Source organism: Dipodomys spectabilis, unplaced genomic scaffold (assembly GCF_019054845.1).
Source record: "Dipodomys spectabilis isolate Male_0828 unplaced genomic scaffold, ASM1905484v1 ptg000113l, whole genome shotgun sequence".
In the NCBI taxonomy this organism is placed as follows: domain Eukaryota; kingdom Metazoa; phylum Chordata; class Mammalia; order Rodentia; family Heteromyidae; genus Dipodomys; species Dipodomys spectabilis.
Window position 1 is genome coordinate 223,945 of NW_024870790.1, and position 16,349 is coordinate 240,293.

The 16,349-nt window shown below is 40.2% G+C and overlaps 1 protein-coding gene across 4 annotated transcripts; it reads right to left on the reverse strand.

The window, feature by feature from the left end:
• Positions 1 to 9,181: 9,181 nt before the first annotated feature.
• Armcx5 (armadillo repeat containing X-linked 5) lies at positions 9,182 to 14,675 on the reverse strand. Of its 4 annotated transcripts, XM_042688178.1 has the most exons (6): positions 14,625 to 14,675; positions 14,355 to 14,489; positions 13,382 to 13,569; positions 12,516 to 12,581; positions 10,296 to 12,182; positions 9,182 to 9,553 (listed from the first exon to the last, which is right to left on the reverse strand). In XM_042688178.1, exons 5-6 carry the CDS (start codon positions 11,931 to 11,933, stop codon positions 9,374 to 9,376), a joined length of 1,818 nt encoding a protein of 605 aa, XP_042544112.1. In that variant the 5' UTR covers positions 11,934 to 12,182; positions 12,516 to 12,581; positions 13,382 to 13,569; positions 14,355 to 14,489; positions 14,625 to 14,675; the 3' UTR covers positions 9,182 to 9,373. The 4 variants fall into 4 exon arrangements, with proteins under 4 accessions (XP_042544112.1, XP_042544110.1, XP_042544111.1 ...); XM_042688176.1 differs by lacking the exon at positions 13,382 to 13,569; XM_042688177.1 differs by lacking the exon at positions 13,382 to 13,569 and having other exon boundaries at positions 14,355 to 14,647.
• Between the last annotated feature and the right edge of the window lie 1,674 nt (positions 14,676 to 16,349).

The following is a 16,349-nucleotide window of genomic DNA, read 5'->3' on the forward strand; positions in this document are numbered from 1 at the left end:
AGTTAAAAGAAATTAAAGGTATCCACATAGGAAAAGAAGGAAAAGTATTTCTATTTGTAAATGCCATAATCCTACTTTAACATATTTTCAAATATTTCACAAGAACATTTATGGAGTTAATAAGCAAATTTAGCAAATTTGTGGGGTTACAAGATCAAATCATAATTATCAGTTATATTTGCATATACCAGCAATGAACTGACTGAAAGGACTGTGAGTTCAAGATTAGGCTAGGCTACATGGATTTGGAGACCAGCCTAGGCTACATAGTGAGACCCAGTGTCAAGAAAGGAGAGGAGGAAAGCAAATAATTACATTACACAATATATAAATGAATGGAACAACTAGGAATGAATTTAACCAAGAAAGTAAAGAACGTATATATCTAAAACTCTAATCCCAAACCGGGCGCCGGTGGCTCATGCCTGTAATCCTAGCTACTCAGGAGGCTGAGATCTGAGGATCGCGGTTCAAAGCCAGCCCAGGAAGGAAAGTTCATGAGACTCTTATCTCCAATAAACCACTAGAAAACCAGAAGTGGTGCTGTGGCTCAAGCAGTAGAGTGCTCACCTTGAGCTGAAGAGCACAGGGACAGCACCCAAGCCCAGAGTTCAAGCCCCATGACCGACAAAAAAATAAATAAAAAAAATAAGTAAAACTCTAATAATGTATTGCTAAATATGTAAATATACAGATATTCCATGTTGAAATAGTTTGGGAACTTATACAATACCTCAAAAACAAACTATTGTTTCAATAAAATGTATATCAAAATCTCAATGACCACAAAGGGTCTTTTTGTTTTTTTGTTTTGTTTTTGCCAGTACCAGGGTATACACTCAGGACCTCACAATTGCTTGGCTGGCTTGCTTAACTTGCACTCTATCACTTAAGTCATACTTCCAGCCAAGCTTTTTTCTGGCCATTTAAGAAATGGAATCTCACCAACTTAGAAATCTCAGAGATGGCTTTCAACCAAGATCCTCCAGATTTCACACTCTTGAGTAGCGAGGATTATGAGAATGAGCGATTGGGTTCAGCACAATGACTTTTTGTGTAATGTAATGAAAATCTGGCTCTAAAACTCATTTGGATGGAAAAGAATTCAGAATGCAGAACAATCTTGGTGCATTTACACTTACTGATTCAAAATACTGTGAAGTTGTAGTAATCAATGCTGAACATCATTAGCCATTAGAGAAATACAAATAAAAACTAATAAGGTGGTCATCAAAAAAAATGGAGAGGTCAACACAAGATGGCTGCTGAGTAAAAGCCACCAATGATCTTATCCCTATAACCATCTTGAACAGTAGTTCACACACAAAACTATCCTCAAGTGCTAAGAAAGCCAGATGAGTTACCTGGTTTTCATATAACAAATAGATATATTAAAGAAGATGGGAAAGAAACACTCTTCACATTACATATCACTCAATTCCAAACAAGTTAGAGTGAACAGAGATACTTCTTGATTGGAAAAGGAGAGAGAATTAAGTCTAGACCTAAGACTTGATATCCATTATCAGTCTCACCAGAGGGAGACTCAGTACTGGACAGAACCCCACAGCCCTTGCTGTCAGGGCAAGACCTCAGTCTTGAGCTTATGGACCCTATATAGCCAGACAGCCTCCATCTTTCCTCTCTCAACATTAGAATGCAGACAGAGAAGCAAGACTCCATCTTGCTAAGTAGCAGAACAGAAAACTGAGTATAAGACTTCCTTGGAGCCCAATGCTGAGCCTGTAGTAATGAGATTAAGCACCAGCCACCAAAAGGCCACTATCCCCAGGCAAGTGTTCACATATGGGTGTCCTGGTAGGCCAGACTTGTGTTTGGCCTATATTACAACCAGCCATGGCAAGTGCTTGGTACACACTAACACACACACACACACACACACACACACACACACACACACACACACACACACACACACACACACCCCTAAATACATGCAAGTCACTGCAGCTTTGAGACTGGTGCAATCTAGCTTCACATCTACTGGGAAGACTGTCTGCCTCCAAAACCCCTCTTCCAATATTGGGAATGCCGTGAAGAGGAAGACTCCTCCCATTAGTGGATAAACAAGAAAGCAAGTACAGAATTTTTGCCTTGAAACTCATTACTGGGCTGATGAAACCTAACATTAGGCAGACCTAATAATGCTGTCCACAGATTAGCACAGACAGATGCTGACTCTGAACCCATCGTGGTGCCGAGACTTGGGGTTCCAGCCAATTCATCTATTCTGACTAGCATAATCTGTGGCTGGTTGTAGTGTTCTAAGGACTACATCTACCTTGACAGTAAGCAATGCATCCTAGTGTGGGTCCTGCTGCTACTCCTGTAGTGTACTGGTTTCAAGGGCTTTGGGAGCTGAGTATGATCAAACAGTGTGACTAGTGGTCATAGAACTTCCCACTGCATTCCTCCTAAAGCAAGTGGCTTAACATGGAGAGAATAGTGAGCTAGATGCCAAGGCACTGCATAGGAGCTTGGGACTGGTCTTTGCATATGATTGAACATAGATCTATTCAAGATCCCAGGTGTCTGAACATAGATCAAATATGGTGGACAAACTACCTGGGCCTATCCTGACCTTAGATGGAGGTTTGTATTCTTTTTAGGGACTCTTTAAGTTCATTCTGAACAACAAACCAACTTCAAATTTGGTACAATCTGTGGCTTGGATCTCCCCCACCAGTGCTGAAACAATGACAAAACATGCCCAGCAAATTCTTAGTAAACCTGAGCCTGAGCGCTATCCAGTGCTGAAATAGTGGAAGTCAAAAGACTCAGAGAAAATAAGCAACCTGCTTAGACGTTGTGGAAAGGCATCTTATTAAGGCTGGAATAAATACCTAATCTTCTACTCGCAGATGTCATCATATGTCAACAAGCATCAAAATTTTCTGAGAACCATGAGCTCACTTAATTGTCAACATACTTAGGGCCAGAAACCAACTATGCATCAATCAACACCTGCGAATTCTCAGTAGAATTCAAAACAATTGTTTCAAATTTTTGTTTCTTTGTTTGTTCCTCCCCCGTGGTATAACCCCTGTTTTCACTGTATTTGATTCCGGTGCCCCGCATCTTGTATGTACACTTCTCTAATTTAGGGAAGGGAAAAAACAAAATGCTTAAATATGGATACTGGTTGACCCATTGTAACAATGACATGTACAAGACATTATGTTGAAAACGATAGGAAATGTACTCATTACCTTGCTCATGTAACTGTAACCCCTCTGTATTTTTACAATAAAAAATGTACAGAAAAGAAAATAGAAGCTACAAGAAAATGTGGAAAAATGCCAATATGCTAGAGTCATGTTAAGCTTCTCAAGTAAAAGAGATGGAAGCAGTTCAAACCTATCAAGTCAAAATTCCTAACTTTAAAAATATACTAGGCCAGGTACTTGTGTCTGTAATCCTAGCTACTCAAGAGGCTGAGTTCTAAGGATTCAAAAGTAGCCCAGTCAGGGAAGTCCTTGAGATCTTGTTTCCAAATAACCACCAAAAATCTGGAAATTGAGCTATGATTCATGTTGTAGAGTGCCAGCCTTGGGTGAAAAAGTTAAGAGACAGTACCCAGGCCCTGAGTTCAAGCCCCAGAATAGACATACAAAATAAAACTGTGTTAAGTGAAATTGAAAATGACATAGAAAGTATCATTAGAAGTAGAGATCAAAGAGAAGAATTAGTGGACTAAAAAGACAGGCTACTTAAAAATACATTGAGTTTAAAAAATGATGAAAGAAGAAAATGCATAGGTAAATTCCAGCAACATTAAAAGATATTTGAATTTTGATAATTTGTCTTTAAAATGACAAAGAAGTAGAGAGCTTTTTCAAAGAAATAGTAATGGGGCTGGCCACAGTGGCTCATACCTACAATCCTAGCTACTCAGGGGGCAGAGATTAAGAAGATCACAGACTAAGATCAGCCCAAGGAAAATGGTAGTGAGATATTACCTGAACAAACAAGCTGGTTATGGTAGTTCACACCCAAATCAAGGCTACAACAAAGGCATATAGGAAAGTTACAATATAAGGCTATCCTGGGCAACAAAAGCCAGAAACTCTGTCTGAAATATAAGTAAAGCAAAAAATGCTGGGGGAGTGGCTTGAGTGGTAGAGTACTTGCCACACAAGAGTTAAAGCCCTAGGTTCAAACCCCAGTACTACCAAGTAATAACAATTAAAAATAATAGGGGCTGGGAATGTGGCTTAGTGGTAGAGTGCTTGCCTAGCATGCATGAAGCCCTGGGTTCGATTCTTCAGTACCACATAAGCAGAAAAGGCCAGAATTGGCACTGTGGCTCAAGTGGTAGAGCACTAGCCTTGAGCACAGAGAGGCTCAGGGACAGAGCCCAGGCCCTGAGTTCAAGCCCCAGGACTGGTAAAAAAGAAAAAATAACAAAATTTTTCCTAAATATCCAGATAAAAGAACATCAAAGGTCACCAGCCAGACTTAATCAAGTCTGCCCTAAAACATCTTATAAACAAGCTTTCAAAGGTAATAGATAGAAAATATTTTCAAGGCTGCAAAGAAAAGAAACAATGTATAAGGCTTCCAATTCAAACGACAGCAGAGTTCTTAAAAGAAACCAGCAAGAAAGCTTGCCATATTCACAAATATATTACAGATTTAACCAAGCAACTAAAATATAAAATAAATAATTTTTAAAACCTGAAAAAAAATTAATTCATATGCACACATTGCACAGTTAGACATCCAATCAGTCCTGTGTTATAATCTATTGTGGGTTTTTGTTGTTGTTTTTGTTGGTCGTGGGGCCTGAACTCTGGGCCTGGGTGCTGTCCCTCAGCTCTTCAGCTCAAGGCTAGTTCTCCACTACTTGAGCCACAGTGCCATTTCTGGCTTTTTCTGCTTATGTGGTGCTGAGGAATCAAACCCAGGGTCTCATGCGTGCAAGGCAAGCACTCTACCACTGAGCTACCTTCCCAGCCCATCAATTGTGTTTAAATGATTGTGTGATCTGCTAATTGTTTCCCTGCTCATAAAGTAATGTGACAGGTACTGAAAAACTGGTTTTTTTCTGAAAAGCGTTGATTACTTAGATTCATGAATTAACTAAAAGGAGGAGAAAAGTCTGCCATCCTTGTTATCCCAGCCTCCATCTTGAACAAAAAGAACAAAACAAGTAGAAACAGTCAGATAAGTTGATGTTAGGCAAAATGAACCCCAAGGTAAGGACTCAAATGTTTTTTCTTTCTCGCTATTGTTTCTAACATATTTATAAGATATTTGTTTGTTGCTTTGTATGTCCCTCCCCCATGATATAACCCCTGTTTTCACTGTATTTGATGTTGGTATAATTTGGGGAGGGGAAGGGAAAAAAACAATTTTTTTAAATAGGGATACAGGTGGACCCATTGCCACAATGAGATGTACAAGACATTATGTGGGAAAACAACTTTGGCGGGGGCGGGGAGGGGGGGGTGGTGAGAGGGAGAGGAGAGAGGGGAGGGGGAGGGGAGAGAGGGGAAGGGATGGGAAGGAGAAACAAAGGAGGAGCAACAATGCTTGATAAGAAATGTACTCATTACCTTGCTCATGTAATTGTAACCCCTCTGTACAGAATTTTCACAATAAAAAAAAAAAAAGAAGGACTATACTATCTGATTTCAAAACATAGTATGAGCCAGGGAGTGGTGGCTCATGCCTATAATCCTAGCTACTCAGGAGGCTGAGATCTGAGGACCATGGTTCAAAGCCAGCCTGGACAGAAAAGACCCAGTGAGAATTTTATCTCTAATTAACCACTCAAAAACTAGAAGTGGAGCTGTGGCTGAAGTAGCAGAGTACTAGCCTTGAGTACAAAGAGGCTCAGGAACAGTGTCCAGGCCCTGAGTTCAAGCCCCACAACCAACAAAAGAAAAGCATACTGCAAAGGTGTAGTAATCAAAATAGCATTGTAAAGACATAAAGTCACACAAACAGACTAATGGAACGTCATAGTCTAGAAGTAAATTTACATATGAATAATCAATTGATTTTCAACTAAGTTGCTAAGAACATAAATTGGACAAAGGACAGTCTTTCAAACAATGCTGGGGGGGAAGGATGGGAAGGGATGGGAAGGGGAAACAAAGGAGGAGGCTACAATGCTTGATAAGAAATGTACTCATGGGCTGGGAAGGTGGCTCAGTGGTAGAGCGCTTGCCTTGCATGCCTGAGGCCCTGGGTTCGATTCCTCAGCACCACATAAGCAAAAAGAAAAAAAGCCGGAAGTGGCGCTATGACTCAAGTGGTAGAGCACTAGCCTTGAGCTGAAGAGCTGAGGGAAAGCGCCTAGGCCCAGAGTTCAGGCCCCACGACCGGACCCAAAAAAAAAAAAACAAACAAACAAAAAAAAAGAAATGTACTCATTATCTTGCCCATGTAATTGTAACCCCTCTGTACAGTATTTTCACAATAAAAAAATTAAAAAAAATAAAAGAACAATGCTGAGAAAATTTTATATCCCCAAGAATGGGGAAAATTCTGCCAAGGACCATTTGAATATTTGCAACATCTTTATAATATCCATTCTCAAGGAATCAGGATTAGTGATTATAGGTACATGGCCATAAGCAGCCAAAAAAGAAGCATGTGTCTGTTCTGTCATATACCAAATAATTTTCTAGACCAGAGGTTCTGTACTCCTGTCACATACAGAAGAATCTCTCACTGATTACTAAAATATTACCTGGCACTGGTTACAGAAAGTAACTGTAAATATGTTAAAGAATTATATATAAGATTTAAAACTATAAAACTTACTAGAAAAAAAAACAGAAAAAAATGCTTTAAGACATTGGAATAGAGAAAGATTCTTTTTTTGGACAAAATTTCAAAAGCACAGAAATAAAAACAAAAATAGATAAAAACAAAAATTTCCTTAGCATAGCAAATGAAGTAACTACAGACAAGCTACAGAATAGGAGAAAATAGACACACATGGCCAATAGGTATAGAAAAAAGTGCTGAACATCCCTAATACTTAGGGAACTGCAAATCAAAAGCACATTTCCTTACCCAAATGATAATGGTTATTATTAAAAAGACTAAAAATATCAAGTGCTACTGGGACTGTAGAAGAAATAAAATCTTTGCACTCTGTTTATAGGAATGTAAATTGGTACAGCCCTTGTTAAACACAGTAGGTTCCTCAAAAAAATTAAAAATAGAACTACAAGCAATCCCACTACAGGGTATACATCCAATAGGGAAATCAGTATGTTAAAGAGGATTGCACTCTTGTGTTCACTAGAGCAACTATTTTTGATAGTCAAGAAATGGAACAACTTATGTGTCCAAAAAGTGAGGATAAAGAAAATGTGGCTCAAATACAAAATAGAATATAGTTCAACCACAAATAGAATGAGATTATGTCATTTGTAACAACATGAGTAAGACTGGAGATCATTGTTGTAAGTGAAATAAGCCATGTATAAAAAGACAACTCTCATATTATTTTGCTCACATGTTGAATCTAAAAGCTGATCTCACAGAAGTCCAGAAGAGAATGGTTGTTACTAGACACCAGGAACAGGTAGAGAGAGGTTGATGAACAGGTATTAAGTTTCGGTAGGTGTAAGAAATTCTAGTGGGCTACTGCACATTGGGGTAATCATACATTACAATGTCCTGTGCAGTTTAAAAGCTCAAAAAGTAAAATTTTTCATATAAATATATGATACATGTTTTAGGACATGGATATGTTTAACCGGATTTGCACAGTACAAGCCAAGTCCATATATCAAAATGCATGGTATATAATTAAAATGTACAACTTTATGTTTTTATGTATGAATTTTAAAAGAAATTTTATATTTACTAGAAAGTAAGTGTGATCAATGGCTTAGATAAGTGGAAACAACTGCATATTGCTAACAAGGATGTGAAATGGTGCAGCCACTATGGAAAAGTTCGGCGATTCCTCAAAAAGCTGAACACAGAATTATCACATAGTCCATCAACTCCACTCCAAAAGGTCAAAACAATGTAAGTACACATAACAGATGATATGCTTGGAACAATGGGAGATGATTTTGCCTCTTGCAATTACCACCCAAAGAGGGACCATCAATGTCCTGCTTTGACACAAATGTATACACATCCCACACTCACCCTTCTCTTTAGCTGATATTGGAAAATTCCATAGCCATCAACTGATTAAGAGTGTACTCCACAGGGTATTTGAGACACAGAATATTTCCAAAAGGTTTGGTCCAACTGTATTGTGAAGATCTCCAATACTGAGAGAAGTACTCACAGCTGGTATTATAGGCTAAGGGATTTCTGTGGATTAAAAAAAGTTATAAAGAACTTCAAAAATCATCTAAATTGTAATGTCTCATTGAAAAATAAACTATTCTGCATTTTCCCCATCTTAATATACCACAGTGACAAACAGCCTTTCAGTTTTGTTCCTAGATGTATGAAAGCTAGGTTTACACTTGTCTTTAATAAAAATTAAACTACAGAGAGCTGTTAACACTAAAGGTATATTTCATAACATTGATATTTTCAGTTTAAGCCTTCTCTCAAATGGACAAAAAACAGAGTAAAGTCAAAGGAAAGATCAGTATTTCTACATGGATCCTAATATATATCATTCCTGATTCTGGCCAGTAAAATAAAGAGGATTATAACAACAAAGGAGTTTGGGGGTAGGTGAGGCAGAGGTAATCCCAGATCATGTCTATACTCTGTCATTCTTTACTTACAAACTCCTGCCCAGAGCCCAGCTTTTGTTGAATTTAAACAGGAAAGTCTCAAGTGGTACAAGCAACAAGGCTTCGACTCTATAAACTATGAAAATAAATGAGGTAGTGTAAATAGTAGAATTAATTTCCTCCCAACTACACACTTCTAAAGGACTTTGTTAGCTTGTGGGTATGTCACACAAAGAGCTGTACTCTGACCAAGGATCAGCACAAACAAAAGATGAACATCAAGAATAAGTAAAACCACACGTCAGGGGCTCATGCTTTTAATCCTAATTACACAGAGGAGGCTGAGATCCAGACAATTCAGATTTAAAGCCAGTCCAAGTAGAAAAGTCTGTGAGATTCCTTCTCAAAAAATAAAAGCAGTGAAAAGCAAGGCTGGAGGTGTGGCTCAAGCTGTAGAGTGCCAGCTGAGCAAGTAAGCAAGCCGAGAGATCACGAGGAGTTCAAACCCCAATATTGCCAAAAGAAAAAAAAGAAGAGGTGCAAATCACCAAGCCCACAGCATTGGCCAGAGAACAAAACTAAGGATAAGAGCCAACAGTCATTAAGGTAAGATGGATGTGACCATGTATGAAGTAGTTCCTGTAAGTGGTCTTTCGACACTACTCTGAAGCCCAAGAACCTTAAAGAAAGTAATAAATCTGATGCCCTATGGTAGTGAGAGAGTTAATAAGGGCAGAGTAAGCTTGGGTCCCTTTAAAACCACATTTTCCACAGATGTCCATGGTTTTACTGAACAGAGGTGAGAGCCAGGAATCCTCTTGGGGGTGTCCAAGAGCTTCACCAGATCCTGATGACGCATCCTATGTGAAAGGCATAAATTCTTGGATTCAGATTGCAATGAAAAAGCATGTATGTTCCACTCCTCCAAAGTCTGTCCTCATCCACTTTCCCAGAGATGCCCACATAGGGCTTATTCTCCACTTGCTCTCCATTGAAGCCCTATCCTTGGAGCCTACAGACTGCTAGTAGCAAAGTCTTATCTTCTTGCTTACAGACTGATTCTCATTCTTGAACATGTTGAAACTATACAATCTCCCAACGCGAATCCATTCTGTTTGTGCTCCCACACACAGAGAAACTGACAAGACAAAGCTCTTCCCTATCTTTATGTTGCTAGTAATTTAACTCTGTCTGCATTTCAACTGAAGAACTAGGACAATGTTTTCACCAGTTTTAGCGTGCAACTTTATTAAGAGCATGTAAATGAAACCTCAAAATAATATATTTGTACCAATATAAAGCACAGAAGCATAGCTTGCTCAGGATGAATGGGTCACATTGCATAAATATTAATATCAGGTCACATTGCATAAATACTAAAATACCTCAATTTATATTATATAGCACAATAAAATCCAACAAATATTCAAGCTGTTAAGATTGTTATCCACAAAATTCTCCTTCAATCAACAGAGAACATAAGCATTCAGTTTATAATGTGCACTGAATTCATATTGCAACACCAAAAATATTGCTCAAGGCTTTGGAAGAACAAATAGCTATTCAGAGTTTGAGTATTAATCGTATAACTTTATCTCTCACCTCAGGATCACTGTTCTCTGCTAAGTCTTGGAGTTTCTGACCAAGCAATTTTGCTTCCTGGAATATGGAAATAAGTTCAGATTTAGTGAACTCTTCCTTGGTAAACAGCTTTGCCCTTTTCTTGAAATGGAAATTTATATTTTCAAGTATTTGAAGAGTATTAAGAATATTGACCTTTGACTCATTCTTATTAAAGAATGTAACCAAAGTTGACAGTACATCACCAGTGATCATTTCTCTTACATTGGCTTGATTTTTAGATAAGCAATAAAGTAATCTTAAAGCATAAAACTTGATTCTGAAACTTCCTTTGTTTAACAATATAAGGAAATCTGGAATGTGACTGGCAATCAAATGATGATTCTCAAACCTCATACTTGTGCCCACCAATAACTTTAGAGCAGTCAGTTGCAAATGGGAGTTCAAAGAATTAGCACTTATTTCTTTACAAATTTCTCTTATATAGGGCCCATCTATGTTAGCTTCTTCCAAAGGCTCAGGGTTCTCACTTATTATAGCTAAAGCTTTAGAATGTTCTTCAACTTGGGGATTATTGACCAAGTTTTCAATCATAACAGTTATACCAACATCATGAATTATATCTTGGGTAAATGGGTAAGCACGACTGACGCCCATTATCATTGTAGCTATTTCATGAATGAAAGGATCAGTAGTTAGCTTAAGTAAATCAACAAGTTTATCAAACTCCTCAGGCTCTAAACTAAAGCCACGTGGATTACAGCGGCAGTTCTTTGGACTAGGCCCATAGTTTTCCTTTTGCTTAACCTGTTCTTTTATCTCAGCTAAGGTCTGATAGTAAGGTCCATCATAAGGTGGGATCTTGGTCAGAGGCCGAATACCCAGAGGAGTTTCAATCAAGGTGGCAACCAGGGTCCAGTTCCCTTTTGGAGGCGTAGATTTTTTCCGTGCATCAACTGGGGCTAGGACAACATACCTGGCCCTTGCCCATGCTGCTGCTTTTTGTTTTAGGGTAAGGACAGGCTCAGGTGTAGGCTTGGGCTCTTCCTGAATTTTAAGTGGGGGCTTATAAACTTGAAGAGGGGTATCTTCTTTAGGCCAAAACCAGGACCCTACACTAGGCTCTTCCCCAGTCCAAAACCAGGAGCAGACATTTTCTTCATCTTCATCGGTGGATCTGAGGACAACACTACCTGTGTCCTTGGTCTCAGACTGGATGCTGGCTTCTTCCTCTATGTTAGATATACAATCAGTATCAGCTTTATCATTAGCTTTTGCCTCTTTGCCAGCATCAACCTTGATTTCAGATTTGGTTTCAGAATTGGCATTGGCCTTAGACACTGGTATGACCATTGACTTGGTCTGAGGCATTACATCAGATGAAGTCTCAGTCACAACTCGAATATTAGTCACATCTTCCACTTGGCTCACTTCAATTGTCACAGCCACAGGCTGAGTGTAGGTCACTGTTTGTGTCATAGCCATTGTTCCATCACAAATCTTGGTGTGGGTCACTAATTCTATTGTTGGTTCTGCCTCAAGTGCTGTCTTGGCCTGAGTCATAGCTTTCACTTTAGTATAGTCAGGACTACTGATTTCAAGTTTCAGGTCAATCTCAGCCTCTTCTGCAGCCCTTGCACTGGCTGTAGAACCAATCATGGTCCAAGTTAAAGGTACGATCAAGTTATATGCCCTACCACTGAAGGTCTGTCCCAAGTTGGTGTTTCCACACAAAGTCCAGCAGTCACTCAGCCCCCTTTGCAACTACAAGTTCTGCCAACAATATAGACAATATGCTGAGGAAGCTCACTCAAGGTAAAGAAGGATGGCTGTGCCTGGGCACAGCCCGGTGGAGGACGGTGGTCTTCAGCCACTCCCAGGCCACCAGATCTGCCACTGAAGTTGGACCTAGGGGTGGAGGAAGGAAATTGGGCTTTAAGTCTCTTCCAAAGTTTTTCTCCTCATGCTAATTGGCACATTTATAGGAAAGTATGGAAATTCAGTGCTACATGAAAGACGTACATTTAACAAACCATCTCTCTTATTTCCTCCATTCTCCACACCTCTCACTCTCCACATCTCTCACTACCAGACATCAAATAAGTTCCTGGAGAACAGGAATGTGAGATGGAAGTGAGAGAGACTGAGAATTTTCTGGATCATGATTCCTACTGGAGTGAAACACATCTCTACTAATCTATGCCACCAATCTACCCAAGCAGTTTCCAAATTCATACCAACCTTCACTGATTCAGAGTAATTTTCTCTTTTCCTTGCTTCCAATGATGATAAGACCTTCAGGCAGACCTATGGAAAAATAAGCAAAGAGGAAGCTATAGAAATTGACTTTTGTAACAGATCATGGTCTCTGACCCATATTTTTCCTTTTATGTGCTGGTACTGGGGCTTGAATTCAGCTCTTGGACACTGTTTCTCAGCTTTTTCACTTAAGGCTGGCGCTCTACCACTTGAGCCACAGCTCTACTTCCAGTTTTCTCTTGGTTAGTTGGCCATTAGTCTTAAACGTGCGGTTTTTTTCTTTGAACCACATTCTTCAGATCTAAGCCTCCCAAGAAACTAAGATTGCAGGTGCATATTCTTGCCTTTCCAAGTACCATTCATCTAATGTTTCCCTCCATCTGGTCCCCTCCCCCAATTGCTTGGCTTCAAAGCTGTTCCTCCTTTCTTACTCCTCACAATTTTCCTCTTCAATGATTGTTCTGATATTTCTGTAGTTCAGAATCAGATTACAATGACACATAAGAGTATGACAACCAAGACGGAAAGGAAAAAGGTAGGTTTTTCCATTGTGTACATCCAAAGCATAACAAATTACCAACTGAATTGTCAAGAGGAGGACAAGCTAGAGTCACCAATAAGCTGGCAAAACAGAAGAGATGAAATTTTCAAATCTCAGTCAATACTGTCCCTGTAACCCATACACCAACATTAATAGATAGAGTTCAATTTCTCTTCATGACTTCCTAACTCCAAGTTATGATATTTGTTCAAACCTTCATAAAAAGTCTTATTTCTAGAGACTTAGGGACAGGTCCACAAATATGAACAAACACACAAACTAAAAATGGAAGAAGCAGGGTACGTACCAGGAACACTGAGTTCTTGGAAGAGAATCACACCTGGGGCATAAATGCTTCAGGATACAAGTACTTCTTTGCCCAACATTGTCTACGTCTCTTTTTCCACTCCCAAATCTCCAAACCCTTCTACTTCATTCTTAAAGTCTAACAATTTCCATGAAGAAGCAACTCAAGCATCTTGCAAGAGCACTAGGCTTAGTGGGGATGAAATGAACAGACAAACTATAAGAGACTGGAAAAACAGTAAAAAGCCTTATTTCCAAATTTCTTGTTTGTTTTTTTTTTTTCCTTTTCTCCCCCCAAAGCCCGTCGATTTTTTGCAACAAGCTGGGACTTCAGGAAAGACATTTCTGGAAAGTTGACAAAGAGGCAATCTGGAGATTATCCCATATCCTTATCTGCTCTAGTACTCTCCCATTTACCACATTCAAGGGCTGCCCACTCTGCAGACACTAGGCTCTTTCTATCCTGTTCCCTCCTCTTAAGGTTTTCTGCCCCCTAGTGGTCATTACAGAAATTTAAAGTGCTGCAAACCGGAACGGATCTACACAGCTAAATGAATGTATGACATGCACCTAAAGATCAAAGGAGAAAGACAGTGAGGGGTGTGATTAATAATAGGTTAGTACCCTGGAGTTGAAAGCCTGTTTGAAACCAGGGCTTTGGTTACGCACGTTTCCAACCTCCCCCCCCCTCCATCACTGTCCTCTTCAGCAGCAACAACCCATTTTTTTCTTCATCATCATCCATTTTCCTGTTGGAAAACGCTAGTACACCCCTTCCCTATCTCCTTCCCCTTCCCAACCTTCGTCTAAAGTGGAGCGACTTTCTGGAAACGCAGCTAATAAAGAGGCATATCCTTTTATGATTCCCGGTGCATCAATCCCTCCCTCGCTTTCACCACCTGCCTCCCAAGCCCACAGCACTCATTTCCAAATTCACATTCATACCCCCAAGCGATGCCCGCCTTCTCACTAACCTGCTCGCCTTGGATCAGAAGCAGTTTTCTTATTTCCTTGTCTCAAGGAGTGCCATGCCATATATAAGGGGGAACTGACCGACACAAGGACCCAAAACAATGGCGGCGACTGTGTTTTGGGGGTCAGCCTGGAACCTAGAAGTTAGAACGAGATACTTGCTTTTTCAGACAAAAGGTAAAAGGCCATAACTAACATCATTTCTCGTTACTGTCTTCTCTTTCCGGTTCCCAGGAACCCACAGGAACCCACACTTAGTAACTAGCATCTACCTTGTCCTCTGCAGAATACGGTCTACTCTGTTCCCATTACCAAAATCCGGCAGCGGGAGGAGCTAGAGTGTAGTTTAAGGGGATCCGGCTTCGGGAAGCGGAGTGATACTGGGCTTTGCCTAGCGTCACTTTTCGCTGTGTCAGAGGTCTTCGTCCCGCCCACTTTGCAGGTTTTTGGTGCAGTCTAAGACAGATGCCTGCAGACTTCGGGAAAACGCAGTTCAACGCAAAGCAGCAGACCCAATAGTCAAGTGTCGCGGTGTTAGCTCAGCTCGTTTAGAAGCTTCCCCTACCCCACCCCACCAATCTTACCATGTCTTTCCGTACTGAAAAAAGTACTTGTTTTGGGCTGTAGCCTGACAAGGTGAACAGGTATGAGAGTCTTAGTGTTTACAGATTCACCGGTCCAAACTTGACAGCGCTCCAAACTGCATGGGCTGTGAGAGGGGCTGCAGTAGGAATGTTAAGAAAGACTGAAGACTGCGACAGGAGTATAAATTCTAATCTACTAATATATGTACTAATCTGTGCCAACTGCAAGAGAAACCCTCTATGCTGCCCTTTCAAGCACTGACTTTTCTTCATAAAATATGTGAGGTTGTGGCAGGGTATCTGGCAAGCTGCTCTGACCTTTTCCTCTTGGTCTTTTTCTGCTCCTCTTGCCTGTTTCCATAGACCTATTGCTCCTCTCCCAAAGGAAAGTCAATCTCAACTTCCTCTTTTAGGAACTTAGCAACTGGTCTGTGCCAAATGTGATTCTTTCTGCCACACTAATTTTTCCCCATTCAAAACGGAAATGTATTTGGTTATTATACTGTTCTTGCAATTATCCAGTTAGGTCATATCCTGTCTCATCTTCCATTTTCTGTCAGGAAAAGCTACCACCACTTCCCATGCACTTCCTCAAGGCTGATCACAACTGTGCATTTCAACTTCACCTTCCCTCTAAGACTTTCATTCTACCTAATGAAGTATATTATCCCAGTATACGAGTTCTGTCTTTCCGTAATGATTGGTAGTCTAAGTTAGACTGTTAATTTCCTCTTTTCTACCAATCTGTACTCAGCACATGATAGACTGATTAGTCAATGTGTGAACCACTGAGTCATGAGAATTCCATGAAACCAGTTCTTTTTTTTTTTTGTCAGTCGTGGGGCTTGAACTCTGGGCCTAGGAGCTGTCCCTCAGCTCTTCAGCTCAAGCCGAGCGCTCTACCACTTGAGCTACAGCGCCACTTCCGGTTTTCTGGTGGTTTATTGGAGATAGGAGTCTCACGGTCTTTCCTGCCCGGGCTGGCTTTGAACCGGGATCCTCAGATCTCAGCCTCCTGAGTAGCTAGGATTACAGGCGTGAGCCACCAGCGCCCAGCCAGTTCTTTTTTTTTATTGTAAAGATGCTGTACGGAGGGGTTACATTTACATGAGCAAGGCAATGAATACATTTCTTGTCTAGCATTGTTACCCCTTCCCTTGTTAGTTCTCTCATTATCCCTTCCCTCCTTTACCTCCCTCCACCCCCCCCCCCAAGTTGTAAAGTTCATTTCCAATATACTGTGCTGTGGGTATCATTGTTGCAATGGGTCATCCTGTGTCCTAGTTTAAGAATTTTGTAATTACCCTTCCCCTCCCCAAATTAGACAAATGTATATACAACATGCAAAGTACCAAAATCAAGCACAGTGACAACAGGGGATATACCATAGGGGGAAGAACATACAAAGGAAAC